Source organism: Vipera berus (assembly GCF_964194415.1).
Source record: "Vipera berus genome assembly, chromosome: 5".
Lineage (NCBI taxonomy): Eukaryota > Metazoa > Chordata > Lepidosauria > Squamata > Viperidae > Vipera > Vipera berus.
Window position 1 is genome coordinate 89,893,664 of NC_138207.1, and position 27,962 is coordinate 89,921,625.

General features: G+C 39.8%; 2 protein-coding genes across 11 annotated transcripts in view; both read right to left on the reverse strand.

Moving 5' to 3' along the window:
• The window catches only part of HELLS (helicase, lymphoid specific), a 46,276-nt gene extending 38,000 nt beyond the window's left edge, over positions 1–8,276 (reverse strand). For all 8 annotated transcript variants that reach the window (XR_014026699.1, XR_014026700.1, XR_014026701.1 and 5 more), the window contains exons 1-7: positions 8,008–8,276; positions 7,731–7,870; positions 6,563–6,685; positions 1,062–1,115; positions 516–552; positions 377–435; positions 188–232 (exon numbers count right to left, since the gene is read on the reverse strand). Coding sequence is in view for 4 of the 8 variants with exons in the window: in XM_081329687.1 (XP_081185813.1) it covers positions 188–232; positions 377–435; positions 516–552; positions 1,062–1,115; positions 6,563–6,685; positions 7,731–7,870; positions 8,008–8,050 (501 nt within the window). In the remaining 4 variants the exon portion in view is untranslated. The remainder of the gene's footprint in view (positions 1–187; positions 233–376; positions 436–515; positions 553–1,061; positions 1,116–6,562; positions 6,686–7,730; positions 7,871–8,007) is intronic.
• Positions 8,277–9,290: 1,014 nt separating this feature from the next.
• Positions 9,291–18,370, reverse strand: BLOC1S2 (biogenesis of lysosomal organelles complex 1 subunit 2). Of its 3 annotated transcripts, XM_081329700.1 has the most exons (6): positions 17,772–18,370; positions 16,633–16,747; positions 14,310–14,426; positions 13,498–13,617; positions 12,839–12,943; positions 9,292–9,952 (listed from the first exon to the last, which is right to left on the reverse strand). In XM_081329700.1, the coding sequence occupies exons 2-6, from the start codon at positions 16,652–16,654 to the stop codon at positions 9,921–9,923; spliced, it is 396 nt and encodes a 131-aa protein (XP_081185826.1). In that variant the 5' UTR covers positions 16,655–16,747; positions 17,772–18,370; the 3' UTR covers positions 9,292–9,920. The 3 variants fall into 3 exon arrangements, with proteins under 3 accessions (XP_081185827.1, XP_081185826.1, XP_081185825.1); XM_081329701.1 differs by lacking the exon at positions 17,772–18,370 and having other exon boundaries at positions 9,291–9,952; positions 14,310–14,424; positions 16,633–16,651; XM_081329699.1 differs by lacking the exon at positions 16,633–16,747.
• Positions 18,371–27,962: the final 9,592 nt, after the last annotated feature.

The following is a 27,962-nucleotide window of genomic DNA, read 5'->3' on the forward strand; positions in this document are numbered from 1 at the left end:
TTTTAGATGATTAGCAGAGAAAAAGAAACATGCTTAGTTGGTACTTTAATTCCAAATACTCTCTTGAAATTATTTTAAATTCATAGTGCTTCTAAAGTCAATATTTAAAATTCTTAAAGGAAAGTTTTAGAAATAAATATCAGAGGATAACATATAATAATAGCAGTATTCAAAACTTTAAATATACCTGATTATTTTCAACTCTGCTTTTTTTGGCTGCTAACAAAATTTCCTGTGGAGAAATGAAAAAAAAATAGAATGATCGAACAACTCACAACTGTGAGATGGGCAACTATATAAATTTAATAAATAAATAAAATTTCTCTTTGAATTGCTCAAAAGTAATATTTTGTGGATTTGTATTTAAGCAATTTACCTCTTTTGAAATTACATCAGAAATATTGTATATTTCTTCTTGAACTCTCTTCTTTTTAACTATAAGAAAAAAGTATTGATTTCAGTACCCAACATTTCCAGTATGTAACAAAATAGTTTCGGTCTTTAATCAAACTTACCGATTTTCTGATCTTTCTGACCACTTAATTTTTCATTCTATAAACCAGAACAAAATAATTTTAATGTTAATATTTGTTTACATAATAATTCACAGTTGTAATTTAATTCACCTTGCAAAATTTATTTTAAGACTCCTGGCCAAAATTTCTCTAAGCTAGGTTGCTGCAAAATAGAAACAAGATAATGTATTATATATCTACTTGCAACAAAGTTGAATATTTATAATTTTTGTACATAAATATAAATCAGTTTTCAAAAGTCTTCTCCACAAGATACTTCCTTGGACCCTTTCTAAGAGTACAGTTCCTCTTTCTAAGAGTACAATCCATGCATTTCAGAAATCTCCCTGGGGCAGCAACCTGTTAGAAGGAACTGCCACTGAGGACAAATATTCACATTACAAACATCTTGATATCACAAGATATCAAGTATCTCTATACAGCACAATGCACGCCTTTCAATTACCCCTCAAAGGATAAGTAGTCTGAACAAAGAACAATTTGAATATTTATTCATAGTTATCTAACATTTAATGTTGATTTTACCTTTGCAGTATTCAATGTTCCTTTCCTTTCAAGTTTTTCTTTCTTTTGTTGCTCCTAAAACACAAGATTTTTACAAATCAGTTGTTTCTTTATGCAACAAGTAAGTGAACTTCAAAATTTGATGTACCTCTGCTTTGGTACCTAAGACTATTTTCACTTTAATTGGTTTAGGTAGCATTTGGAATGAAACATTCAATTTAACTTAGAAGTTTTTTTCTAGCATGGATGGAGAATGCTCATGGAAGCTGTTCTTGAATATAGTCTCTTGGTGGCAGTAAAGAGAAACTTTCCATATAGCTGACAGTAACTGACAAAATGCTTACAATTTGTCTCACATGTAACTTGCATCTGCATAACCAACTTGTCTTCCCCTCCTTTCCCCTTAATTTAAATCCTATATCAGTCTAGTCCAGGGGTATCAAACTACCAGCTCACGGGCCAGTTGCATCATACGAAGGCCACACCCAGCCCAGCTCTGGCAATGCAAAAAACAAAACAAAAAACACTCGATATGTCGCAATATGTCACATGACGCAGCAAGTTTGACACCTGTGGTCTAGCCAATCTATATCTGGCCAAGTGAGCTGCAGTCCCAAAAACGTTTAATAAAATTTGTTAGCCAGAAAAGGCCCTATTAGATTCCTGATTTTTGGACACTACACGCTAATATCTATCACAGAAAAATGAAGTTTATATGTTCAGTTTTCTGTTTATTTATTGTTTTCTTTCACACAGTGACTGGGATGAAGACATATGCACCAGTCTCCTAACCAGTAGGAATTATGGAGCATCAGTGACAAAAAAAGTTAAGATGGCCGAGTTGCTAGAGAAGTGGGCCTCTAGCAATACTCACCCAAACAGAATGGGAAGGAAAGTGATATATCTAAAATTGTGGCTGAAGTATTCAAATACCACAACCTTTTAGTATAAAATAGGTGAATGGCATGTACAAGTACATTTACTGGAAGTCAAGGAAGCGTCTACATTGGAGACAATATGGACTAAAGTTTGGGGTCTCTATAAGATAGTTTGCAATACTGCACCTTTCCTTCCCATAAACATACTAAAACTCTAAAAAGAATCCTGTCTAAAATTATATGTCCCATCAAGAAACAGACATCATGCATCATGCAAATTGTACACAATGGACTGATAAAATCAGCTAATCATAATACAACTAATACCATTCCCAACTGATACTTCCCAAGAAACCTCCCATCACCACCAAAGAATTCAAATTCTACACAGAATATAATCGTTGGAATGCAAGATGAAACATCTGCAATAATCTTAAACTCTAGTTTGATATGGATTTTCCTAAGGCCAGAGAAACCCAAGGAAAAGTATGAATAGTTCACATGTCTACAGACCGTTCTGAAACCTTAGAATAACTCTTCCGTTTCTATTCTTTTTAGAGATAATGAAAAATGAAGTCTGGAATAACTTAATTGCCAGTAGAACTAGCTTCATGGTTTTAGTGCGAATTTAAAGCAAATGCAGTTGTTACCAGGGAAGATAGGAAACATCTGCCAGATGTTTCCTCAGAACACAGTGCATTCATAAGAAATTGTGAGAAGCACCTACAGTAAGCATCTCAGTTGACAAAAATTCTGGGTAAGCAAAACCAATTGGTGTATTTTAGCAATCACTATTGTTTTGGATGCTCCTTTGTGGACAGCAGAAAAAAAGGTGTCATTGGGGCTACTGCTGATCTGCTGCTGTTTTAGCAGGAAGTTTTCTTTGTGCTTAAAAATGCTTATACTAAAAATTCCAAGGGATGGAACTGAACATGCCTTTCCCTTAATTTGAAGTACTATTGCATTTGCCATTGAAGATTCCTTTATTTGCTTCTAAGTAGTTTATTACAATTTAATCATTTTAGTCAACTACAGTGCAATTGTTTCATTTGATTAATCATTATTACATGCTAACTCACTAATTTATTGTGCATTAAAGGTATTGGTCTGTTACTCCAATACTTTTAAGTTGATATTTGTGGGTGCATTCCAATCAGATTCCTGGAATAACCCAGATCAAGGGATGAAAGGATCCGGCTTTCAGGGCCACTTCACCTTGGGTATCTGAAACAGAAATATTAGTATGTGCTCCTGTCTGTACTATCTGGGAACAATGTTGTAATCCTGAATTAGATGCATAATGGCCTTGCAGCAACTCATTCATAATTACATAGTGGCAGCTGAGGGATAGAGATCGTACATTTAAGGTTTATACACAAGGCTTGATTCTGAGTATAAGCTGCTTCACCTATGAACCTAAGGCGTCCTGTAGAAAGATACTTTTTTAATGGTATGTGGGTATGTGGCCTTGGGAGACAGGATTCACAAACTACTCAATGGGACAAATAGCAGTTGGGGCCACAGAAGGAATGGAATGGACATAGCAAATGTCTCATAAGGCACCCTCCCTAGTTTCTTGGGACTGTAAAGGCAAGGGGGAGAGACCTATTTTCAGATTTGTAAGATTCTGTTAAGGTATCCTTACAATAAAGTAAGAGCTTGTACTTCTGTGTGTGCTTCTTGTCTGGACTACCTCAATATTCCCACCCTCACTGAAGAACCGTGGTGGTGTGAAGTGGTTAGAATACAGTAGTGCAGGCTGTCTTCGGACTGCCAGCAGTTTGATCCTGACTGGCTCAAGGTTGACTCAGCCTTCCATCCTTCTGAGGTCAATAAAATAAGGGCCCAGATCATTGGGGGCAATATGCTGATTTTGTAAACCACTTAAGAGAGGGATGTAAAGCACTATGAAGCAGTATATAAGTGCTATTTCTATCCTGCTTCACTATCTGGAACTACATAAATGTATCCAGTGGAACCGTGTCTGTCTGTCTCTTTGCTGTTACCAGATGTTGGAACTGTGACACACAAGGGCCATTATCTGTGCACACATGAATATCACAACAGCTGGTGGAGTTCAAAGCTTTTCTTGAAATCACTAAAAGTTATTGTAAACTTAAGCTCCGATTAACCTACAGCTCTATAAAGTGAAATGTCTTGGAAACCTCTATAGGCAGTAGATCTCTTTAGAGGGCAAGCACTTCTAAGTAATTCAAAGGCAAAAGGTTAATATAACAAAGCACAATGACTGGGCTCAGGAATAATGTATTACTTAAATAGTAATGACAGGCTTTCTGCTGGAACAGTAGAGTAAACAGAACAATAGACCGGAACTGATATTTCAGGAGGAAAAATATTCCAGTAGCACCAAGTCCCTTATCAATCCAGGAGAGAAAAGACAGGAACAAAAAAGTGAGAATCAAGGATATCATAGCAGAACAATGCAATAGTACAGTTAGGATGAAGCTTGGTTCTGCTTACACTGGAAGGCAAGATAACAAGGCCATGAACCATAGTGCTTAACTACTGGTTAAGCAGCTAAACTTTTGTAAAATGAGGAAAAAATAAAGCCAGACCAATAAATAGAAACTTTAATCAGAACACTGGAATTCCAAGGAATCATACATAAACTCACAATGCCATAACATGAGTTAGGATAAGATCTGAAAGCCTGAAAAATGGAGCTCCTGCATAAGCAGCTGTTTATAGATTAGATATGGTGCTACATCTAGGTCAGACATGTCAAACTCACGATGTCACGTGATGTTGTGCAATGTATCGGAGCTTTTTTGCCACTGCCAGCAATGGGGTGGGCGTGGCTTTCAGATGACGTGTCTGGCCCGCGGGCCGGGACTTTGACACCCCTGATCTAGGTTTCTTTCTGACTCTAGCTCAAAAGTCTTAGCAGCTCAGTATCAGCTTGCTAAGGCTACATGCAAGAGTTTATGTAGCCTTCCTCATATAATTCATCTAAGGATGGGTAATACATAATAGGTTCACAAGGCTGTGATCTCCAGCGAGAGGCTGTTTGGATTCTGATAGAGTAGAACAATTGCATTTCTTGAAAACTAACCTTGATTTTCTCAACCTCTCATAGCTATGCTTGCACCACCACTAATGCCATTTCTACCTTGCCCCTCCTACTGCACATTCACTTAAAATTCTTTAATTTGGATTTGTGCCTCAAACAAGTGCTGATTTGATTGCCTAAATCGGTTCAAAGTTTTTTGTTAATGTTGGATTAAACTATATTTATTGGCCCTAATTTGAAATGCGTCAACAGCAAGCCTGTGAAAAGCTTCTTGAATTCTTCAAAAGCACTTAACAAGCAGAAATAACACATTGAACATTACTACCAAAGAATGCAATATGTAACAATTTTACATTTTTTAAAATAAGCAATCAAAAATTAACATTAACAGGGTTTCCATCAATAACTATATATTTTAAGTCTCATTATCTTCTTCTGTTTGTCACTTGTACCCTCAAATCAGCTCAAACAATGCATTTCAAATCCTCTCTTAAAGAATGTATAAAAACTGGGGACTCACAACTCCTGTGGAATTAAAATTTCCATAATACTCAGACCAGTTTTATTTGCAAAGTTATGGCCATCAGAGTCCTCACAGTCACATGATTTTGATTTCTGACTTTCTACCAGTTTTCCACAAGCAAAGTTAATGGAGAAGTGGTAGAAAGTCAGAAGTTGCTCAGGCTCCCACTACTACTTTTTTCCACAAGATCTTTCTGTTTAGGCAAGTAAATATTACCCTAGTATTGAAGTTTATTTGCAACTACAATTGTTTTTCTACTTATGATATTATATACCCTTCTTAGATGATCATTGGAGCCTTCAGTATTGTAGTAAAAAATATGGTCAATCTAAAAATTTATGTTCATTCTGGTTACATCAGGATGTACTACCCTTCTCTCAATGGAAGGCTCAATGTGTCACAGGGTTGGCTAGTAAATTTATAAAATGTTCAGTCTTTCCATTAGGAAAATGCTTTTATTTTCCTTTCCTTTCCTTAAAATAATCCGAATTATGTTGCAGTTCCTTTTTTAAACTGATTCTAATTCACTGTTTTCAGTACAAAATGCCTATTGGTATGCTAAAATGTTGTACTCCATAGCAATGTTTTTGACTGAAGTAAGCAAATCAAATAATTAACTTTGCTAGTAGTCACAAAAGTAGTGACTTTGGGTGTATATGTATGTATGTGTATGTATACACACACACACACACGTGTCTGACTTGAGTCCTGGTAACTACATGGACAAGTCTTCTAGGCAACTGTTTGGAAGTGGTTTGCCAATGCCTTCTTCCTAGAGCTGAAAGAGAATGACTGGCCAAAGGTTATCTGGTTGGCTTCTATGTATAAGGCAGAACTGAAACTCAGATCTCCCTTTATCCCGTACTGGCTTTGTCATGTATGTATGCATATGCAGATGTTGTGTATATACATAAACACACACACCAATACAAGTGGATTCATTTATATTAGGCTGAAACTATGCCATGAAATCAAATAAAAGTGATCAGAACTTAGATGTTTTTAATCTCAATTATGATGACATGAAAGCTTTATCTAAAATGCATTATTAGATAGGTACATCTAGTGTTTAATTTTAAAGGCTGCTAACCTCCATTTGCTGCTGTTCCATTTTAGTCAGCAAGAACTTTGAGTAGATGTTGCTTTTTTCAAGCAAGTGTTGAAGTCTCTTGTAGCGCATTTCATTTGAGTCTCTGTCCCGATTCATGTAAGCCTGTAAGAAAGAAAGTAATCAATTATAAATATCAACATTAACTGACCATACTATTGGAATATAAAAGTTGGTATTATCTTTCACCAGATAAAACAAAATGAAATTTAAATAGTTCAACCCTACAATTTTCTTCAAGGATCCAATGGAAAATACAGCTTTTTACTCAACCAAGAGAACCTGAACTTTAAATATCTCCAGGTTATGATAGAAAATTTTTACATTATATTTCCAGTGCTGTTCTGCTCTGAATTTCCTACATATATTTTAGTGCATACTTTTATATTAGATACATTAGCGTCAGATAAACATGTTATATTATTGTAATAAGGGTGTTCAGAGTATACCATATTTATTTTCTAGTTGCCAATATATAATTTTTTCTGTCGATCATGACTGTAATTGTTGTCTTTTAGTTCTCTTATTATTTTATGTTGCTGGTCATTGACTGAATAAATAAATAAAAATAATAATTTTCCTACATTTCTAAAATTAGGTGTCCGGTGTCATCAAGGTAGAGAAAACCTAGGCTTGTAAGCAGTGAGTGGAGCTAAAGGAGCTTTAATTAATTTTATTTGCATACATTTTACAAAATGTTACAAATAAACATTTTTTTAAAAAACGGATCCCTGTATTGTGTAGGGAAAAAAACTGGACCAAAAATAAAGTCTGGATAAAATTTTAATGAAAAAAATCTAAAAATAATGAGCTTTTACAGAATGCCCAGATCCCACCTTGAGTACTGGAGCCTGTCCCGAGTGTAAGAAGGAACCATATTTGTCTATCCTTGAGGAAAAACAATGTAAGGGGAATATGGAGACACTTCACGAACTAGGCTTGCTCCCTGATTCTAGAGCCTGAGGCTCCTTCCAAACTCAGCGCGGGCCGCCACCTGTTGCGGACCCCACCCCCGCGTAGCTCAGCCGCGGCACCCGGCCGACCCCGCCTTCCTACTTGAGCACCGGCCGCCCGGGTTTGTGTGTGTGTGTGTGTGTGTGTGTGTGTGTGTGTGTGTGAAGACGGCGGGCCTCCTGCACAGGGCGCGCACCTTCTCCATCCTCTGCCGCTCCTTCTCTCTGCCCTCCGCCTCCAAGCGCTCCTCCTCCTGCTCCATAGCCGTGGTGATCACCGGCGTTGCATCCTCTGCTCCGGTTTCGCCCAGCTTGTGCCGCTCGCCCATCAGAGACTCTGCAAGGAAAACAATGGTGGGGGGACCGGCGAGGCTTGGCTCCCTTCCTCGCTCTCTTCGCCCGCCTGCCAGCCCTAGCGCTCCTCTGTCCCGGCGCAACGCGCGCAGCGAGAGGGACGAAGCAGCTCCGCGTTACCTGCACTTGGGTCGCTGCTGATGCTGGTGCTCTCGAACTGCATGGCTCCCCGCGCGCCCTTCCACTCTCCGCCACTCGCACTCGGATCCGGCGGCGCACGAGCAGCGACCGCCCAGTTCCGCCCAAAGGAAACTCGCGCGCTTTTCGCTCTTGCGAGAAGTCGTCCTTGCCTCGCGCGAAAGCCGCTGTTGCCCCTCCCCCCGGCAGGGGTCCAGAAATAGGATCCGGACTGCGAGAGGGCGAGTTGGAAAGGTCTGTCGCCGCCTCCTTCAGTGCTGGAGAGAGCGGAAGACCAAGAAGGGCTCCGCAGAGGAGCTCAGCAGGCAATCCGGTTGTTGCTGGAAGAAAGGAATTCTCCAGGCCTTATCACGGGTCTTCAAACTTGGCCCTTTTATGACTTGTGGACTTCAACTCCCAGAGTTCCTCAGCCAGCGTGTCTGGCTGAGGAATTCTGGGAGTTGAAGTCCACAAGTCATAAAACGGCCAAGTTTGAAGACCCCTGACTTAAGTACTCCACTCCTGGTCTTCGGAGAACAGCGGCCTTCTGCCCGGAGGCATGGTTCATGCGCTCCTGGGGTCATCTGCAAATCAACGAGGCGTTCTCCAGGCCCTTTCTTTGCGCTTCAGATTAGCCTCTGAACCCAGTGCCCTCCCCAGCCCCATTTAAACCAGGGGGGAAACTTGCCTTCTTTCCGCCTTACTACCAGCTTTGTACGTGGGGAGGCATGTATTGTGACCACTACCTGTAATTATGACATCCATATCTACCTTAAGAATTTTAATGCCAGGAAACTTTGGCAGCATCCTGCAAATAAGAAATACACCTACTGGTTCTGGTTTGTGCAGGTATGGTAATAAGCCTGGTTGCCATTTTTCTATTCTCTTCCCTCCTGAAATGGCTCCTTCCTCTTAGAGCAGGCCCTGGTGCTGAATATATTTGGCATGTGGCTGTTTACAAATTACTGTAGTGCCTTCCCATGCATTATAACTGTTGTGAAGATTCTTGATTTCTTTGCAACTAGAGTGAACGTGGCTGATTACTTCACAGGAAAAACATTATTACAGAAAATATTGAAATTGTGATATCAACATTATGATTAGGATATTAGCTATTAAACCATACAAGCATTTACCATTTCTTGCATGTTCATAGGAAGACACACAAACTCCCAGCCTCAACCAGCAACATTCACTTTGAAAGTTTTAGCTGCCAAAGTAGCTAAAATTGTAATAGTGGGATATGACTCACCAACATTAAGACAGTGCTTGTTTTCATTCTCATTTTCAACCACTTTTATTTTGTATCTTTATATTTCTGTTATTTTTAATTGCAGCTGACATTCTAGCAATTCATCAGTCCTACTGAAATCAATAAACTTTATAATTATGGAATTTTCACTTTTCTTCAACCCATGCAGGTAAGTGCTGATAGCATATCAGAGTTCTTGTATACATTCACTTAAATTTGGGCTAATAGTTAAGCCTCATGTGATTCAAACTGAATGAATGAAGTCAGACATCTTTCCTGATTCGATTTATTAATCAAAACTAAAAGTATAAAACAAGGTCAGGGAATATATTTTTAGCAAAGTAATGGTATTTTAGTGGCAACAAATCTTGATTTAGAAGTGAAAGGATTTATAGAGTGCAGAAGTGACCAATTTCTTGCTTGATACCTAAGCAGAGAGAAAAGTGTTACATAAAGAATTGCAGTTAAGAGAGACTTCTATGTTCAGTAAAATAAATATCAAAATAGTAAAAAGGGAATAGATTCTACAATAACAAAGGTAATTATTCTTAGACTTGTGTAGCCTCTGCTACTTTTGAAAGTTCTTAGGTTATTCTAGTCCAAATGCATTGTTGAGGCATAAATTTTGTTTCAGAAGTTCAATAGCAGAAATCTTGGGATTCTTTCATCGCTTTTCCAATTTTTTGTACTTTGCTTCTGTAAAGGACAAAAACAATCTTAGTATAAACATTTCAGTTGCATTTTAGTTGTAAATCTAGTAGCACAGTCAGTGATGTTTACGAAGAAAGGGCAACAAAACCTTGATACCAAGTGCATTCACTGTAATTTCTTCATTTAATCAACAGAATAGAATGGAATGGAATAGAATATACTTTATTTGGCCAAGTATGATTTACACAGAAGGATTTGTCTTCGGTGCAGAAGCTCTCAGTATACATGCAAAGCAATTTATGTCAGATTACAAATTGACTTCATTTCTTAAAAGATTTAGAAGCACAAGGAGTCCTTGACTTATGACAGGTTGCTTAGTGACTATTCATAGTTATGACAGACCTTCCCAGGGCCACTTTTGACCCAGATTCAAAGTTCTAATGTCTCCCCACCACCACCATCATGATTGCATTTTAGGTGCTTGGCACCTGGCCTGCATTTATGGCTATATCCTGCAGTCACATGGCTTGTGATTTAGGGCTTTTTTTGCCAGAAATATCAGTTTCCGGCAAAAACCACCCATTACAAACAATGGATTTGCTTAGTAACCATGGAATTTACAAAAAGGTTGTAAAATCAGGCATGATCACGTGATCTGCATCACTTAGGATTCTAATTCTGGGCTCAGTTATGGTCATAAGTCAAGGACTACCAATACTGCTTTTTTTTTTAATCCCATTTATATCCCGCCCTTCTCCGAAGACTCAGGGCGGCTTACAAGCTTAACAGTAGCCTTCATTCTATGTATATGCCTGCTTATTAGGGCTTTCACCCCCCCCCCAAGCGGCATTATTACAAAGTCAGCTTATTGCCCCCAACAATCTGGGTCCTCATTTTACCTACCTCGGAAGGATGGAAGGCTGAGTCAACCTTGAGCCTGGTGGGATGCGAACCTGCAATAATTGCAGGCAGCTGGTGTTACTTAAGGAGGCATCAGCCCACTGCTCTACCAAGGCTCCTTTTGAAGGAATACATCCAAAATTTCCTTGGTTATCTAAAATTTTCCTATTTTTGCTGTAAAATTAAATTTCTTGATAGTGAGAGAATCAGCTGCCATGTGCTTAATGTGCTATTTATTGTCTGTTTAAAGCTCCTGAAACTTAACTTCTGAGTTTTGGAATATGCTGAAAACTTCCTTTCTGCTATTGACACTTTTTAGAGTTATGTTAAAACACAAGTGTCCATGGAAGGTGGGGTGTAAAAAAAAAAGTAAACCAGCAGCTGCAATTATCTGGATGCCCCTGGTTAAGAGTGGAACCACAGCGATGCCCTATCATTTTATAACTAATAATTAAGAAGGGAAGAGAAACTGGGAGAGATGACAATACAAACATACAAATATTTAAGGTCTGAACTGATTAATAAGGAACTTGAAATACTAGAAAATCTATGTATGAAAATAGTATATAGGAGAAAAGCAAAGAAATTGTGTATTGATTGAATCAGATCATGCTAAAAATCTTATCTATATAATCAGATGTCAGCAATTGTCCAGATTTTACTTTAGTTGGCCTTTGCCTAAACTTTTCATTTATACCCTTCTTTTAAAGAAAAAAAGCATTTGGTATGAGATCAAACAGTATCACAATTTAATGTATTATCCTAATAATAGTTATGAAAATGCAACTTGGGGCTTTTAGTCTGTTGTGCCAGATACTCGATACAAAACTATGTTTTTCAGCTATTGATATATATATATATATATATATATATATATATATATATATATATATATATATATATATATATATATGTGTGTGTGTGTGTGTGTGTGTGTGTGTGTGTGTGTGTGTTTTCTGAGGTTTTCGCGGGTGTTTGTATGTGGAACTTTGGTCATTCGGGTTTTTCCCCGCGTAGAATTGAATCCGAATGACCAAAGTTCCATATATATATATTGATTTTTGCTTTGAATTTATTTCAGGGGAGACTAATAAGAATAAAAAGCATCCTTTTTCTTCTTGTTGTTTACTCCCTAAGTCATACCTGACTCTGATATCCTTTGCTACCCTAACTCCAGATCAGTAATGGATACAGGTGATCAGATGGAATGGTCATCATTCAAGTCAAAAAAAGATTAGGTCTGCAGCTTTGTATCAAATCCCATTGTAAGTCTCAGCAATTTGTATGAATTGAACCAAAAAATATCATAGATCAATAAACCATAGTTCAGTGAAGTACACAATGCTTTTGGCCATAAATTAATAGGTAAGAACTAATTTCCAGAGAACAGTCTTGAGCTCTGCAGTAATCCCTAAAGAAGAAAAAATAGACTACAATTCAGTTATTCTCCACAGATAAGTTTATGGAATGCTGAATCAGATGCCTACTGTTTTTTCTTAGCTTGGGCATCGCCAATTCTCATTCTCTGCAGTATGAGAAGTGAGGATGTAGGCATCATAAGATAAAACTTATGTACTCGATAGATATACTAGAAATATCAGATATTTCCTTACCAGATTCCTCAATGCTTCAATAACAGTACAGCTTCTAATGTACTTGAAAAGGTCTTACAAATTCAGATATATATCTGCCTTGAAAATAGCCCATGTTGAACTGTGTAACACAGTTAAACATTATCACAGAAAATTATGTCTGACACTTTGTATTGCCATAAATGCTTTATGATAATTTTATGTCATAAAATTTTACTTCCATGAGCATCTTGGGCCCTGGATTTTGGGTACATTCTTTAAGTTATTGGAAGTTCAAAAGGTTTTGCCCTATAAATACACTGTTTTGGTTGCAGGAATGAGCATTTTAGTCATATATTTATAAAGATTACATTTCCAGGCCTTGCTTAGGGAAATGGATAAAATCAAAACTTTTAACACTACTGTTCTAGTAATAACTAGAGTTTCTTGGAATAGCTACCGAGTTTCTTAGAATATGCATCCAGCTTGTAAGCAGCCTGTTCCAAAGCTGCAACTTGCTCTTCAATTTGATTGATTTGTTCCAGGTATGGCTGAAGTGCAGCATCTTGAGGAAAATGGAAAAAGGGAAAGGAGAGAAAAAAGTGAGATCTTACTGAGGATTAAAAAAAAACCTGCTACTTGACAGGAAGCTGCCTTCTACTGGATTAAACCACTGGTTCATATTGCCTAGTCTTAATGGACAATGGTTTGCTGGATCTCATTGTGGTGTGCCATCTTATCTTGGGCAATGGAGATTTAAAAAGCTGCATGTATGCTAAGATATGCCTCTTTTCCTATGGGTAATACACACCACTATGAATATTGGATCTTAAGAAACAGATCAGTGTTCTCCATTGTTTTATTTTAAAATATATGTTGCCTCTTATGCTATTGGATTTGCTGGATCTTTCTCCAGTCATTCTTTGGGCATGTTGTATTTAGAAACCGATCAATTGCCTGATTGTAGATTAACACATCCATGTAGGAAAAGCTGGCTAAAGATCTACTTTTCATTTCTTGCCCATTTTTCATATTCAATTCTTTTTGGAAGTATATACCTTCAAAATGCAAGTAAGCATGATAGCATCCTATGTTTGAACATAGTTTGTTTCTACTTACATTTCTGATTTAAGTCTTTCAAATTCCGACTTATGTTTATAGCAATGTCTTTCATTTCCAGATACTTCAAACTAGTTATTTTGTTCATGTTTTCCAGGAGTTTGTAATCTTCACTAGTTGCTAAAAAAATACAAGAGGAGGAGCTGGGTTCACACACTACATTATGCCAGAGCTTGCTTTAACTATGATTTATTTCTTAATTTATTTGTTAAATTCATTTGCCGTCTTATCTCATGAAGGGGCTACTTTAGGTGGCTTTATTTATTGAATAAGCAACAAATAGCTGGCTTCACAAAATACTAAACCCAAATCACGGTGGCTGATTTCACATATCAGACTGAATCAAAAACTAAACCAAGCAAATGAAACTTTCCTTCTATAAAATGTAACCACAGTTTTAGTTTCAATGATGTTCATAAGATGTCAATACCTCTCTCAGCCTGATTATAGAATATAAATCCTAAAATCATCTATGTTGTTTCCAGCTTTTGCTTTCATCAGAAACACTCAGAAGAAAGTTTTTCTTAAGAGAGGAAAGGAGTAAGTTAAGGGACAAATGCAGTTTCCTGTCTAGACTAGGCCACAGTCAGAAGCATGTCAAAAGTGAATGGGGCTAAACTATTAGCAGACATCACTCTTTTTTGGGATGCAGTGGGGTTCACCACATAATTGATCAGTCATGTTCTGATTCCATTTGAAATTTCCTTTTTAAAAAAAAGTTAATTCAGTACTTTTAGACACCTATTAAGGATTTCAGGAAAACTTACAAAGAATCATATTGTATATTAAATGTAAATTTAATATTAACTCACCAGTCAGTTCACCTGTTAAGTAGATAGCCATTTTAGTGAACATTTCCTTACAAAGTTCATTAATATCAGCTTCTGCTGGCTCTGTGGCTTCTTCTGCAGTTTCCACAACAGGTTCCTCTATTCAGAAGTATAAAAGAATGTTTTATATTTTAGCAATACAACAACCTTAATGTTTTTAGCATCAGGAAGTGCTGAGAATTAGAATTTAATTGTATATGTAATGCCTTTATCTTATTACTACCAATACTTGAAAGACAGATGCTATTTCATTCACCATATTTGCTCCCTAACAAAAATGTTCTTAAGCTTAAAATAATACATCAAAACACTACAAAACATTTTACTAGCAAAAATTAGAGCATGAGAGTAAGAATGCAGCAACAGACAAAATAAATTGTAGATCTAAAATTAGAAAATGTGGCCTAAATTTCACTGAGTACAAAAAAGAGTAAGACACCAAGGAAGGTCTGGAAGAAAGCATCCTGTTTTTATTTATAAGGTGTTTTTAACACAAATGAAGACTACCAGAACAAGCCAACAAAAACAGCTACAAAACTGTATCAAGCAGAACCTTTCAGAACAAAATAGGTTTTTTTTCAGCTCCTAAGGTCCTATTAAAACATTTTTCATAATTGCTTTATTATTTCAATTAAATTCAGAAATATTAAAAAACAAATAGAAATCAATACATTATGGGGAAAATAGGAGGATGAAGCAGGAAGTAGAATGTTCGCTGCCTTGAGTTATTTATAAAAATAATAAAGGTAGGATAAAAATCTAATAAAAGAATATGGTGAAGTTATTGCTCAGTGCAAGAGAGATGCTGATCCAGTCTCTACTTAGAGCTATAAAACTTAGCTTATCATCTAGAATTCTCTTCTAATAATTCCCTCCAGTTTGGGACATTTTCTGATGGGTAGTGTTTGGGCCATTATGGAATCTTCTGGATCTGCTATAGAGGGTAAGGCATGCTTGCACTCAATATCTTCATTGGGGAGAATTGTCATCCTTTCAGCTATCCTGATTCAGCAAATTAACATCTTCCTTATTTACTCAAATTACTGGTAGTATCATAATGGAGCCTGCCCATTACAAGACTCATAAAGCAAGTCTCTCATGGCTGATCCAATTTATAACCTTTTTTTCAGCAATCATAAAGTGAAGCTTGTGGTTGTTAAGTGAACCAATTGTTCCCTATGGGGTGTTTTTGCACAAAAGTGGAATTAAATGCTGCTGGTCACGTGACCATGGGATGCTGCAAATAGCCATAAATGTATTTATGTGACCATGGGAGTCATAAATACCTTTTTTTTTGGGGGGGGGGTGTCTTGTAACACTGAATGGTTGCTAACTGAAAATCAAGGACCACCTATACTAAAACTCCTGTCAATGTGTGTTACCTTTAACTGGTGAAACAGTTCAATGTAGGGCAACAGTTTTTAAACCAAGGTACCTCATGGGTAACTTACAGAATACATCCAAAATCCAATTGAAATTTGACAAATTTCATAAATAAACATTTTCAAAGAAAAAACAAGAAAGTCCAATTGCCTCCTGAAAAAGTATCTTTGGGATAACCATGACCTGGATGATTGAGTTTGAAGTTTCATCTATTTCACTGAAGATCATCTCAGAGGAGACTTCCCATGCCTATTGTCATTTGGTTAACTACAAGAAAGGTTTCACTGGTATATAAGGGCTGGCTGAGTGAAGTGCTTATATTGTTAAGTACTTAAAATCTATCAGTCTTGGTATTGTTAGTGGTGTTCAATGACTTTATATTAGTGCATAAAAAGCATACTAAAAGCATACTTTTAATACTAAAGCATAAAAAGATTTCTAACTCAATAGAAGAAGACAAAGTTCTTTTAACACAGATGGATGCTCTGAAACTCCTGCTGCCCAACAATCAGGGTCTTGGAAGGTGAAACCTGCCAACCAGCAAAAGGATCTGGATAACAAAAATTCAAGGACAAGCACAAGATGGGTCAATGATGACTCATGCATCAGATGTTGGCTCGTATCATTCCCCATGCCAACCTCCAAGGGCGTTTTGGCATGAAAGGCCACGCTACACACACAGAGGTGGATCACTAATTGTCTAACAATTGGAGAATGGTCTCTAAAATGAAAACACCAAAGACATCCTTGGAATCCTAGCTCAGGAGCAACTAGCTTTACTAAATTGCTATAAATTTTAGATGAAGTACTCCTTACCTATCCCTGAACCATCTGAAAAGTACACCACAAAACATTTGATATATCCACTGTCAATCCCACTTTTGCATCTATAGCCTTGTCTCAAGCTTGCCTATCAACTAACCTGATTTAGATGTGCAGGGCATGATAAGCAAAGCTATGGGGTTCCCCTGATCCTAATCCACATTCAGCTACTAGGTCACACTAGCTGTTCTTCCTCTCCTGGAACTAGAGCTAATCTGTAGGAATGGAATGGAAAATGAGTAGAGTTGCGTTGCATCGCATCGCATCACATCGAATAGAATACTTTATTTGGCGAAGTGTGATTACATACACAAAGAATTTGGTGCAGAAGTTCTCAATGTATAGCAAAGCAACAGAATAATAATCATAATACCAATAAGAATGGTAGTAGAGAAGATGAAAACGTTAATACTAAGCCATGCAATATGGGTAGATATACTTGGAGATAAAATAATACTGTGAGGATTAGGAGTTCAGCAGTGATAGCAGGAGGGATAAAACTGTCCCTGTGTCTAGCTGTTTTGGTATGCAATGCCCTATAGCGGCTTCCTAAGGGGAGGGAGGAGTTGAAACAGTTTATGTCCAGGATGTGAGGAGATATTTCCTCCGTCCTCTTCCTGACCTACACAATATACAAGACTTTTTTCTGCAGTTCTAACTATCCGTTGGAGACTGTACCAATGGATAGAAGCTGCCAGCTCCAACAGCAGCCTAATTTGAGAGAGCCAAGCTTTCTAGCTCCTCAGCTGAGTGTCCTGGCGGAGATAATGGAGGATATCCAGGAGGGGTTTTCCCAACCAGCCTAAAGTGGCCACTAGATTGAAGCAGTTCCCATCCGTGAACTGGCCACAACACAGGCAGTAAGCGCTTTAGAATATGCACCATATGCATCAGGGTGTTGTTAGCTGGGGGGGAGGGGGAGAAACACAGCCAAGGAAGCCAAAGGAATAGACTGGAGAGGGGAAAAAAATCAACATTAAGGGATACGAAGATGAGACAGGCTGCCGGCCGGGCACGGTTTGTAAGAGGAACGTGGGGAAAGAGTCGAGAGAAATTGGCGTTTGGTCTTGCTGGGGCCTAGCCGGCGTTTCCTGCGGGGAAAAGACGCTCCCAATTCCTGGCTTCGGTGGGAAGAGGGGTGCCGAGGCTCTGGCTCCTCCGCAGGGGCGGGCTGCGGAACAGCTCTCCGGCCGCTGGCCCAAGGGGCACGCCAAGGAGGCAGTCCGGCGAGGCGCTTACGTTTGGAGGCTGGGTGGCGGGCCTCCAGGCTGTCTCCCAGAGATGCGGCGGCCGCCGCCATGGCGGCCTTCCCGGAAATGGAGAGTGCGGACGGCGACGGCGGCGGCTCCCGAGCGCGCTTGGCGTCCCACGGGCTACTGTGCGCGCGGGGCTAGCTCAGCCGCGCCCCTCGCTCTCGTCTTCTCGGAGGCTGCGCTCTCGGCCCCGACCGTCCCGCTGACTTGCGCCGCCCAAGCGGAGGAGCAGGTCCCTCGGACGCCTCTTCCGGGGCGCGCCCGTTAGGGACTTTCGCCCGCACGGGGACTCCTGCTGCACTGTGGGCAAATCTCTCGCCGCGAATGGGCAGGCAGATCAGATGCGCGCTGCCAAAGCCCGGACGCATCGGTACATTTCGGAGTCCGGCCCCGAAGCCGCTTCTTCCCTTCTCTCCGGAGAAGGTGCCCTGTCGACATCTTAAGGGGAAGAATTGGCTGGGAGAAAGGTCGCAGTCGCAGCTGCAGTTAATTGGAGATCTGGCCATAATTGTCCAGAACTATACAGTATTGCTCTAACACCTGTTATTTATTTGGGAGTATATTTTGTACTATAGTCTAATCCAGTGTGTGAGAAATGAAGGTCACACTCAAATCGTTGAATAACAAAGTATGTGAGCCAACATGGTACCTGGAGAATTCTGGGAGTTGAGAAACATGGTTCTAGTTGCGCACCCCCCCCCCCACTTGCTCTAGTACCACCGTGCAGACGCTAGCAACCCCATTTGTGCATGAATGCACAATTTTCTGCTACTCCCTTTCTCTCCCGGCCACCAACCCAAAAAGGTTGGGGAGGTCTGGTTTAAAATGGGTGCCATACTTCATTTCATTGAGGGCCGCATCAGCATTGTGGTTGTCTGGGTGGGGGGAGGGGTCTGGGTGTGGCTTACTGGGTGGGCATGGCCACCTCAATGTCACTTGTGTGTGGGTCCCTGTGGGGGCCAGGCAAGGTTGCAGGGGATCCAAGGGTCTGTGACAGGTAGGGCGTGGGAGGGAGGCTCTTCGCACAAGGCAAGGCAGGGTGGGGGTGCTGCCGCCATGGGGAGAGGTGAGGTAGGGGACAGGGCAGCTGCTGCTGGACAGCATTGGGCTCCTGTCCCCATCGGCAGCATGGATGCCCAGATCCAGCCAGGATTGTCTCTGCTGGGCCTGGGTGACCATGGCACCACCTTTGTGCTGAACATGTCTGCAGCTCTGGGCGGTGGCGGCCTAATGGACCTGTGCAAGCTGCTGGTGGCTGTGGCGGACATGGTGCATCGAGTGCGCTAGGGGAACATGCTCCACATGCTTGGCAAGGGCAAGACCCATGAGGGGGCTGAGGAGATGATCAGCGGCTACCTGCTCTCCAACCACAAGCAAAAACAGACAGGACAGAATAGGCACATCTGGTGTTCTGCATCACGTGCCTCCCCTCCCCCCCACTGCCTGCTGCCACTTCCACTGCAGTGCTTGCTGCTGGAGGACCAGCCCAGTGATTGCAGCAGGCTGCGGAGCCCCTGCTGCTGGACACCTCCTGTGTGCTCACCACTTCCTATGTGCGTGCTTGGGGGGCTGCCCGGGACTTGAGCTGGGGCGGGGCTGGGCTGGCAGGGGCCGGTCCCTCGCCATCTCTGGGGTGGCCCCATGGGCCAAATATGGGCCTTGTGTTTCAAATATCTGGTTTAGAACTTTAGATAAGAAATGTAAAAGCAAACACATTAGTAATGCATTCTGGAGAGGCAGAAACCAAAGCTAAGCATGGCATACCCAACCATGTGGGTTTAATAGATCATGATAATTGGATATATGACTGTAGGCCAGGGGTCCTCAACCCCCAGTCTGTGGACCAGTACCGGGCCACAGCATGTCAGTATAGGGATTGTACAAAAGGTATTCTTGTTGTTAGCCTAATTACTGCCATTTTGCTTCTGTAAACTGTGCTTGCGTTAGGGTCGCCATTTTGTGAAGGCAGGAAGAACATGTACACAGATCCAGAGATAAGGAAAAGAGCAGGAAAGGAATGAAATGTGATTGGCTGATATTATGTGTACTTACATGTGTGTCCTTGTGATTGGTCATTTCCTGCCTATATAAAGAAGTGCCTAACTGACCAGTGTGTGGCACTTCTGAATGCAGCTGCCAGTGTTTCAGATAGTGTTCCACCCAGCAACTTCACTTGGCCAAATAAAGTTCTGTTTCTCTTGGAAGCCTCCACTTGAGTCTCCTGATCTGCCCTCTTGGAACCTCAAGTTCTTCGGGTAGCTGCTGACCCTTACATATTTACTGGCACCTGAACAGGGACTTGGAGGCCTGTGTTTTCCTTCGAGCTGATCTTCGGCACAGCATCCAGGAAAACTGATGCAGACTGGGAACAAGGTCAAGAACACTCCTGGCTCTATTAGTCCAGTGACCTCGGCCCAGCTAGTACCTGTGATTGCTTGAACCTGAACGTTAATAGGAGGCTTCCCAACACTGAATTCTGCTGTAAGGTGGAATGGCAGCAATATAACTAAACCCTTTAACCCTTTTATAAATGTAACCAACCTTAAAGAAATATGGAATCAACCTGGAAACATTTCTCTAGAGTGGAAAGCACCAGATGGAATGTATTGGATTTGTGGCAGATATGCCTATGTAAACTTCCCAAGAAATGGAATGTAGCTTGTGTTTTGGGCACAATTAAACCTAGCTTCTTCCTTCTTTCAATAAACCAAGGACAAAGATTAGGAATACCAGTTTATGATGAGATTGGATACAGGGAAAAACAATCAATACAATGGCATGATGAAGAATGGGCTCCAGAAAGGATTATACAAGTGTATAAACCCACCAGTAGGGCAGAAGATAGAATGTATGGGAATAGAACTGCCATTTATATGCTTAATAGAGTTTTTAGATTACAAGCTGTACTAGAAATAATTACCAATGAGACAACTCTGGCTTTATATTTGCTCACCAAAATCAACATCCAATTACGTACAGCAATATACCAAAACCATCTGGCTTTAGATTATTCACTAACAAAGGAAGGAGGGGTTTGTGGAAAATTCAATCTGACAAAATATTGCCTCCAGATTGATGACCAGCGGAAAGCAGTTGAGGAGATCACTGACCGTATGAGAAAACTTGCCCATGTCCCAGTCCAAACTTGGACAGGAACAGTGGATATGGGATGATTTTCTGGTATTTTTAGCAACTGGAAGAAAGTGCTCTTCCTTGTGGTCCTAGCTTTTGGAGGACTTCTATCATTGCCTTGTTTGCTCCCTCTTATACAGAAAACAGTCACCTCCACCATCTCAGGAATGACCTTTATAGCTTCCTCTCTGAGAGCTGGTAGGCCTAATAAACCAGCAAAGGTTATGACACTCACAGCAATTCCAAGAAAATACACTCTTATAGTTTCTTAATGACAGAAAGCGTTCTGCCACAAAATTGAAATTGGGGAAATATAGGGATTGTACAAAAGGGTATTCTTGTTGTTAGCCTAATTACCACCACTTTGCTTCTGTAAACTGTGCTTGCGTCAGGGACACTATTTTGTGAAGGCAGAAAGAACATGTACACAGATCCAGAGATAAGGAAAAGAGTGGGAAAAGAATGAAATGTGATTGGCTGATATTATGTGTACTGACGTGTGTCCTTGTGATTGGTCATTTCCTGCCTATATAAAGAAGTGCCTAACTGACCAGTATGTGGCACTTCTGAATGCAGCTGCCAGTGTTTCAGATAGTGTTCCACCCAGCAACTTCACTTGGCCAAATAAAGTTCTGCTTCTCTTAGAAGCCTCCACTTGAGTCTCCTGATTTGCCCTCTTGAAACCTCAAGTTCTTCGGGTAGCTGCTGACCCTTACACCAGTAACTGGGCTGCACAAAAAAGCAATGCCCCATCCGCGGGATGCAGGCAGCATACAAAACCACACCCCCTCTGGTCTGCGGAAAAACCTCTCTCTACGTAACCGGTCCCTCTGGTGCAGGCAATTTTTTTTTTAAAAAATGACTTATTTTATCCTTATTTATCCTGTTGGTTATTCAGGAACACTGTCCTTTTCGTCCCCTACCACAACACCGTGAAATAGGTTCAGTGACTGAGCAGGCCTAGAACCCAGGTCTCCCTGGTTTTAGCTCAGTGTTCTAACTTTTGCTTCAACTCAGGTATTCCTCAGAGGCCTTGTTTGTTGGCTTTTCAAGAAAGTGGCAGAGCAATTTTTCTGAGGATTACCTATCAATTGCAATTGAGGGCAAGAGGGAAATGATGAAATGAATATAACAGCATTATCATGCAAATGTAGTGCTAATGTACCATATAACTCCATAAAAATGAGGTGGGTACAATGACATCATTGCATGAAGATTATCACTTTGGTGTCATTGCAATTTGCTATAAATGTCTCTGACAACCATAAAACCTAGTAAGCTTTTCTTTATGATAATTCAGTTTTTCTTGTTTACAGGAATCCAGAGTTTGTAACATTTCTCTTGCAAACTTCCAGACTCGCTAAGCTTTTATTTAGACCCAGTCCTGGGTTTCCACACCAAAGAGACCTTAGTTCCATCTCCATGTACTTATTTCCGTACCAGTCAACCATAATGAAGAATGTAATTGTCATGACTGACTCACTATGCAGCTTCTCTTGCAACCAGACAACTGTAACAGGAGGGGGGAGGGAAGGCATTGAAATGTAAGGGAGGTTTGGGAGGTAAATGAGGAATGCAAATGAGCTGGCTGAAAGCCTGAGACAGACCCAAAGCTGCAAGGTCATTTGGCTGGGATAGTCTGAGGAAGTCAGATCTGTGCCAAAACAAAATGAATGCAAATAATTGGTGGACAATGGACAGTGGGAGGTCCAGGAAAACAAAGGGAAAGTTTACCTATGCTGTTTGCACAAAAATGTTAGAACTGTCTTTTCTACTTCTGTAACCACACAGAATCTTCAGTAAAGTTATACTCTTGGTAAAAAAAATGTCCCGGGAGTTTCTTTTGCTGTCTAATTTAATGGGACAATTGTCAGTAATTGTATTTGGATCCAAATTCTAAATTATGTTTAATTTATCAATAATAGGCTTTATTTTAATTCTTCCCAATTTAAATAGAACTCCCTTCTGTATCAATCAATCATTCTTTATTAAGGTCACAGACCAGCAAAGACTCCTTTCTCTACTTAGAAGTTTTATTTGCCTTGACTATTTCTTACAGTGTTTGGTGTCTAAAATTAAAATATCCAAAGAGTTGTCCACAAGTTGTCCTAATCAGCTTGAAGATTTATTTATCTATATATTTATTAGAATGATTCTAGGCAACTTATAATATTAAGAACCCACAGTTAAGATGCATTGATAAGTATTCTAGGTCTAGGACATATCCTCATAATGTTCCTTTGTTTCATCCCTCAACCCACAGCTCATGCCCCTCACTTGAAATTTAGTTGATTGGATGTTAAAGTGATTTTTTTTGTTTCATCTTCTGTTACAAGCTTTCTCTACATATGATTTTTAAGCTTTGGCAGAAACTGTGGTGATAAAAGTAGTACTAATAATTTTGATGGGACGTGGTGGCTCAGTGGGTTAGGACACTGAGCTTGTCGATCAGAAGGTCGGCAGTTTGGTGGGTCGAATCCTGAGTGCCGCGTAGCAGAGTGAGTGCCTGTTACTCGTCCCAACTTCTGCCAACCTAGCAGTTCGAAAGCATGTAAAAATGCAAGTAAAAAAATAGGGACCACTACGGTGGGAAGGTAACAGCATTCCGTGCGCCTTTGGTATCTAGTCATGCTGGCCACATGACCACGGAGACGTCCTCGGACAAGCGCTGGCTCTTCGCCTTTGAAACGGAGATGAGCACTGGCCCCTAGAGTTGGAAACGACTAGCACGCATGTGCGGGGGAACCTTTACCTTTACCTTTAATAATTTTGATATAGCGCATGCTTATAAGCATACACTGCCCAATTCCTCTTTCTGACTTTTAAATGCCTAACCCTGTCAATAATATTTATTTAATGTTTTTTTCTATTACTTGGAACATTTGCATAGAATGAAAACACAGCTGCCAACTATGACTTTAGCTGTTCTGCATTAAAACTGTAAAGGATATCAGTATTGTACTCACTGGCCTTGTTATGAAGCAGGTTACATATCAACTGTTGGGATAAAGCAAATTATGTTGACATAATTTTGTGTGTCAGCATAATTTGCTCTGTCCCAACAATTGATATATATCCCAATATCTATGTCCGTGGCGGTGAATCGATGGCATGCGTGCCACAGGTGGCACGCAGAGCCCTCTCTATTCACATGCATGTTGTCGCCCCAATCCTAGGCCTTCAGCTGGGTTTTATAAAAACTTTTCGCTTTACGCCTCAGCAACCGTGTGGGAAAAAAATAAATAAATGGCGATCTCATTTTGCTCTATGAGTTCATGGTGACCTAACCCTAACCCTAAGTGGAATTTTCCTCCAATGGGATTTTCCCATGTATTTTACCATGAAACATAGGGCAGCCTAGAAAGGTAAGTGCCCTCCTAACCATACCCAAGCACTCCTGGATTGTTGGCGATGTCCATTTTCCTGTATGAGTTCATGGAGACGTAACCCTAACCCTGTGGAATTTTCCTCCAATGGGATTTTTCCATGTATTTTACAAGGAAACATAGATACGGCAGCCTAGAAAGGTAAGTGCCCTCCTAACCATACCCAAGCACTCCGAGTTTGTTGGCGATGTCCATTTTCCTGTATGAGTTCATGGTGACCTAACCCTAACCCTTGGAATTTTCCTCCAATGGAATTTTCCCATGTATTTTACTAGGAAACATAGATAGGGCAGCCTAGAAAGGTAAGTAAGTGCCCTCCTAACCATACCCAAGCACTCTCGGTTTGTTGGCGATGTCCATTTTCCTGTATGAGTTCATGGTGATCTAACCCTAAGTGGAATTTTCCTCCAATGGGATTTTCCCATGTATTTTAGCAAGAAACATAGATAGGGCAGTCCAGAAAGGTAAGTGCCCTCCTAACCATACCCAAGCACTCAGAGTTTGTTGGCGATGTCCATTTTCCAGTTTGAGTTCATGGTGACCCAACCCTAACCCTAAGTGGAATTTTCCTCCAATGGGATTTTCCCATGTATTTTACCAGGAAACATAAATAGGGCAGTCTAGAAAGGTAAGTGCTCTCCTAACCATACCCAAGCACTCCGGGTTTGTTGGTGATGTCTATTTTCCTGTATGAGTTCATGGTGACCCAACCCTAACTTTAAGTGGAATTTTCCTCCAATGGAATTTTCCCATGTATTTTAGGAGGAAACATAGATAGGGCAGTCTAGAAAGGTAAGTGCCCTCCTAACCATATCCAAGCATTCCGAGTTTGTTGGTGATGTCCATTTTCCTGTATGAGTTCATGGTGACCTAACCTTAACCCTAAGTGGAATTTTCCTCCAATGGGATTTTCCCATATATGTTACCAGGAAACATAGATAGGGCAGCCTAGAAAGGTAAGTAAGTGCCCTCCTAATCATACCTAGGCACTCCGAGTTTTTTGGCGATGTCTTTTTTCTTGTATGAGTTCATGGTGACCTAACCCCAACCCTAAGTGGAATTTTCCTCCAGTGGGTTACGCCCACTTGACAACTGACGATATATAAGTGGGTTTTAGTTTGCAGTTTGTGCACCTGGTCTCCAAAAGTTTTCCCATGATTGATCTATGTTAATATATTTTTGTGTTGCCTCATAGAGTGAAGGAAAGTTCCTTTCAAAGCTATCTGGATAAGGTTGAAAGAGCATGGGCCAATGAAGCTGATAGATTTATCTGATACTGAGTTAGATGTCCCGCAATAAAGGATCAAGAATTTATTCTGAAGAAGGAGAAGGGAAAGTCTATTTTTTCCCCTTATACATTTCATCCCATCTATCTTCATTTCCTTCATTTCCTTTTCCCATTAGCTTCTGTCTTGGAATCTTTCCTATATTAGACTGAATTTATTAAAATGCAACCAAGCATTTGCTCATGCAACTTCCCTTAAGATCAGTATTCCCTCCAATGTTTTTACTATTTTTTCTTCTATGATTACCTGTTTTGTAATAGTTAGCATTGGGTCCACGATAATTTATTTCTTGTATCTGAAGGAGAAAATTGTTAGGAAGATAAATTTAGATTTTCCTGGGAAGATGATGCTTGGCAGAACCTGCCTCCCAATGGATGGCAGAGTAATTAAAGCTCATTGTCAGCACTATTTCGTACATCCTTGAAAATATAATTTGTTTTCAGAAACTGCCATCCATATCTCATAACAAAATGTTTTATGAGATTGTGGATATCTCAGAATATTGATAAAAACTTACAGTACTTGCTTCTTTCACTTTGCTGCAGATTATTCAATTCAGGAACTAAAACATTAACTTACATGATCTGGCCTTTTACTATGGCCGTATTTTTACCAAAATATATAAAATTGTCAACGAGACTGTAGAAATCTTGTCAAGTATATATCTGTTGTACTTTGTTTTAACAGCAAGTACTGTATTTCTAATCTGTCAGAGAATCAAGAATTCATTCATACTTCACAAGGATATCACTGTGCTAATTGTTAATTCAGATCATGTGGCTTGCTAACACTTCTATAATACTGAAAGATGATTGACATTTGTTATATTGGCATAACAAATTGTTATGTCATTGTTACCTTATTTATTTAATAAAGCAAAAAATACAGTATGTACATAAAACATATTCTGCAGTAGCTGTCTCTTTCACTGTCTATGAACAAGAAAGGTTTTCTCACACTTCCAAGGAGATGGAAGTGATGGACGAGTGTTTGTCCACAAAACCATAGTGCATTTACCCGCCAAGGTAGTGATCTTTAGTAACACCCACAGGTTCCCTAGTCTTTGAGTTTTCTTTCTTTGTGTGAGGAGCAAAAGTACAAAACAACATTCTTCCCTGAAAAATGCTTCCATTTTTTAAAGCTGCATGATACATATCAGTAGAAGCACAATATTGCTGCTCTAATGCAAGAAGTCACAATGAATATGCAGATGATTGTACCAACCAACAATAGTCACACCAGAAAAGATTCTTAAGAATTACTGCTGCACTGGCTTGAAGAGGTTATCTTGATGCATCACAGAAGAATAACTATAGCAGAGATGGAATAATGTGGCATTATTGAATCTAATTTCTTTACTAAATATCAGTTTACATAAATGACAAAGGATCTATCCAAGCAGGACTAAATAAGGCTTCACTGGGTCAGGACAAATAGCAAATCTATACAATGCATAAAAGTGCTTTTTTCGGATGCTTTTTCAACTTCCTAGTCTAGCCCACACTCTAGAATTCCAGGTTAACCAAGTACTGACTTAGTCTAGCCCTACTTTGCTTCTGAAATCTGCCAGAGACAGCAGGTTAAAGCATATACTGTAATGGATTGATGCATTGCCTGGACATTAAAAAATACTTGTACTTGTATTTCAGGACATTTATAAGATAACTAGGCATTTAATAGTCAAGAATGCATCTAAGGCAGTAGATTGCAATTGTGTGTACACATGTGAAAATAATAGCTGCATGTACTTTGTCATCTGAGTATCTGGTAGGAAACTTCAGCCTCAGAAGGAAACATGTTTTGTTAATGGTTGTGTATATTATCCTTACCTACTGACTGTTTTTTTAGTATCTGATACATACCAATCCTTATATTTATTATACTCTAGGAATGTTGACACTTTATCATGGTCAAAATAATCTGCTGACTACATTATCAGAAAATAGTATACAGTATATCAGACAGAAGCAACCTGGAATTAAGGAGAAACTTCCTAACAGCAAGCACAATTAACCAGTAGAACAGCTTGCCTTCAGAAATCGTGGGCACTCCATCACTGGAGGTTTTTAAGAAGAGACTAGATAGTCACTTGTCTGAGATGGTATAGGTTCTCCTGCTTGAGCACATGTGGTGGTGGGGGCTGGACTAGAAGACCTCCAAGGTCGCTTCCAGCTCTATTCTATTCTTACATATAAATCAGATGATTCAAATATGCTAATCATCATGTAGATCTTTAGCCAGGCTTCAAAATTGCCACTTGAATATTTGAGTCCTAGCACTATTGGTGTAACAATAACATACTAGCTAATTACAATCTCTAGTATGGAATTGGTTTTCCATTTTTCCTTCTGCAAATTCTGGCAAAGCCAAGTA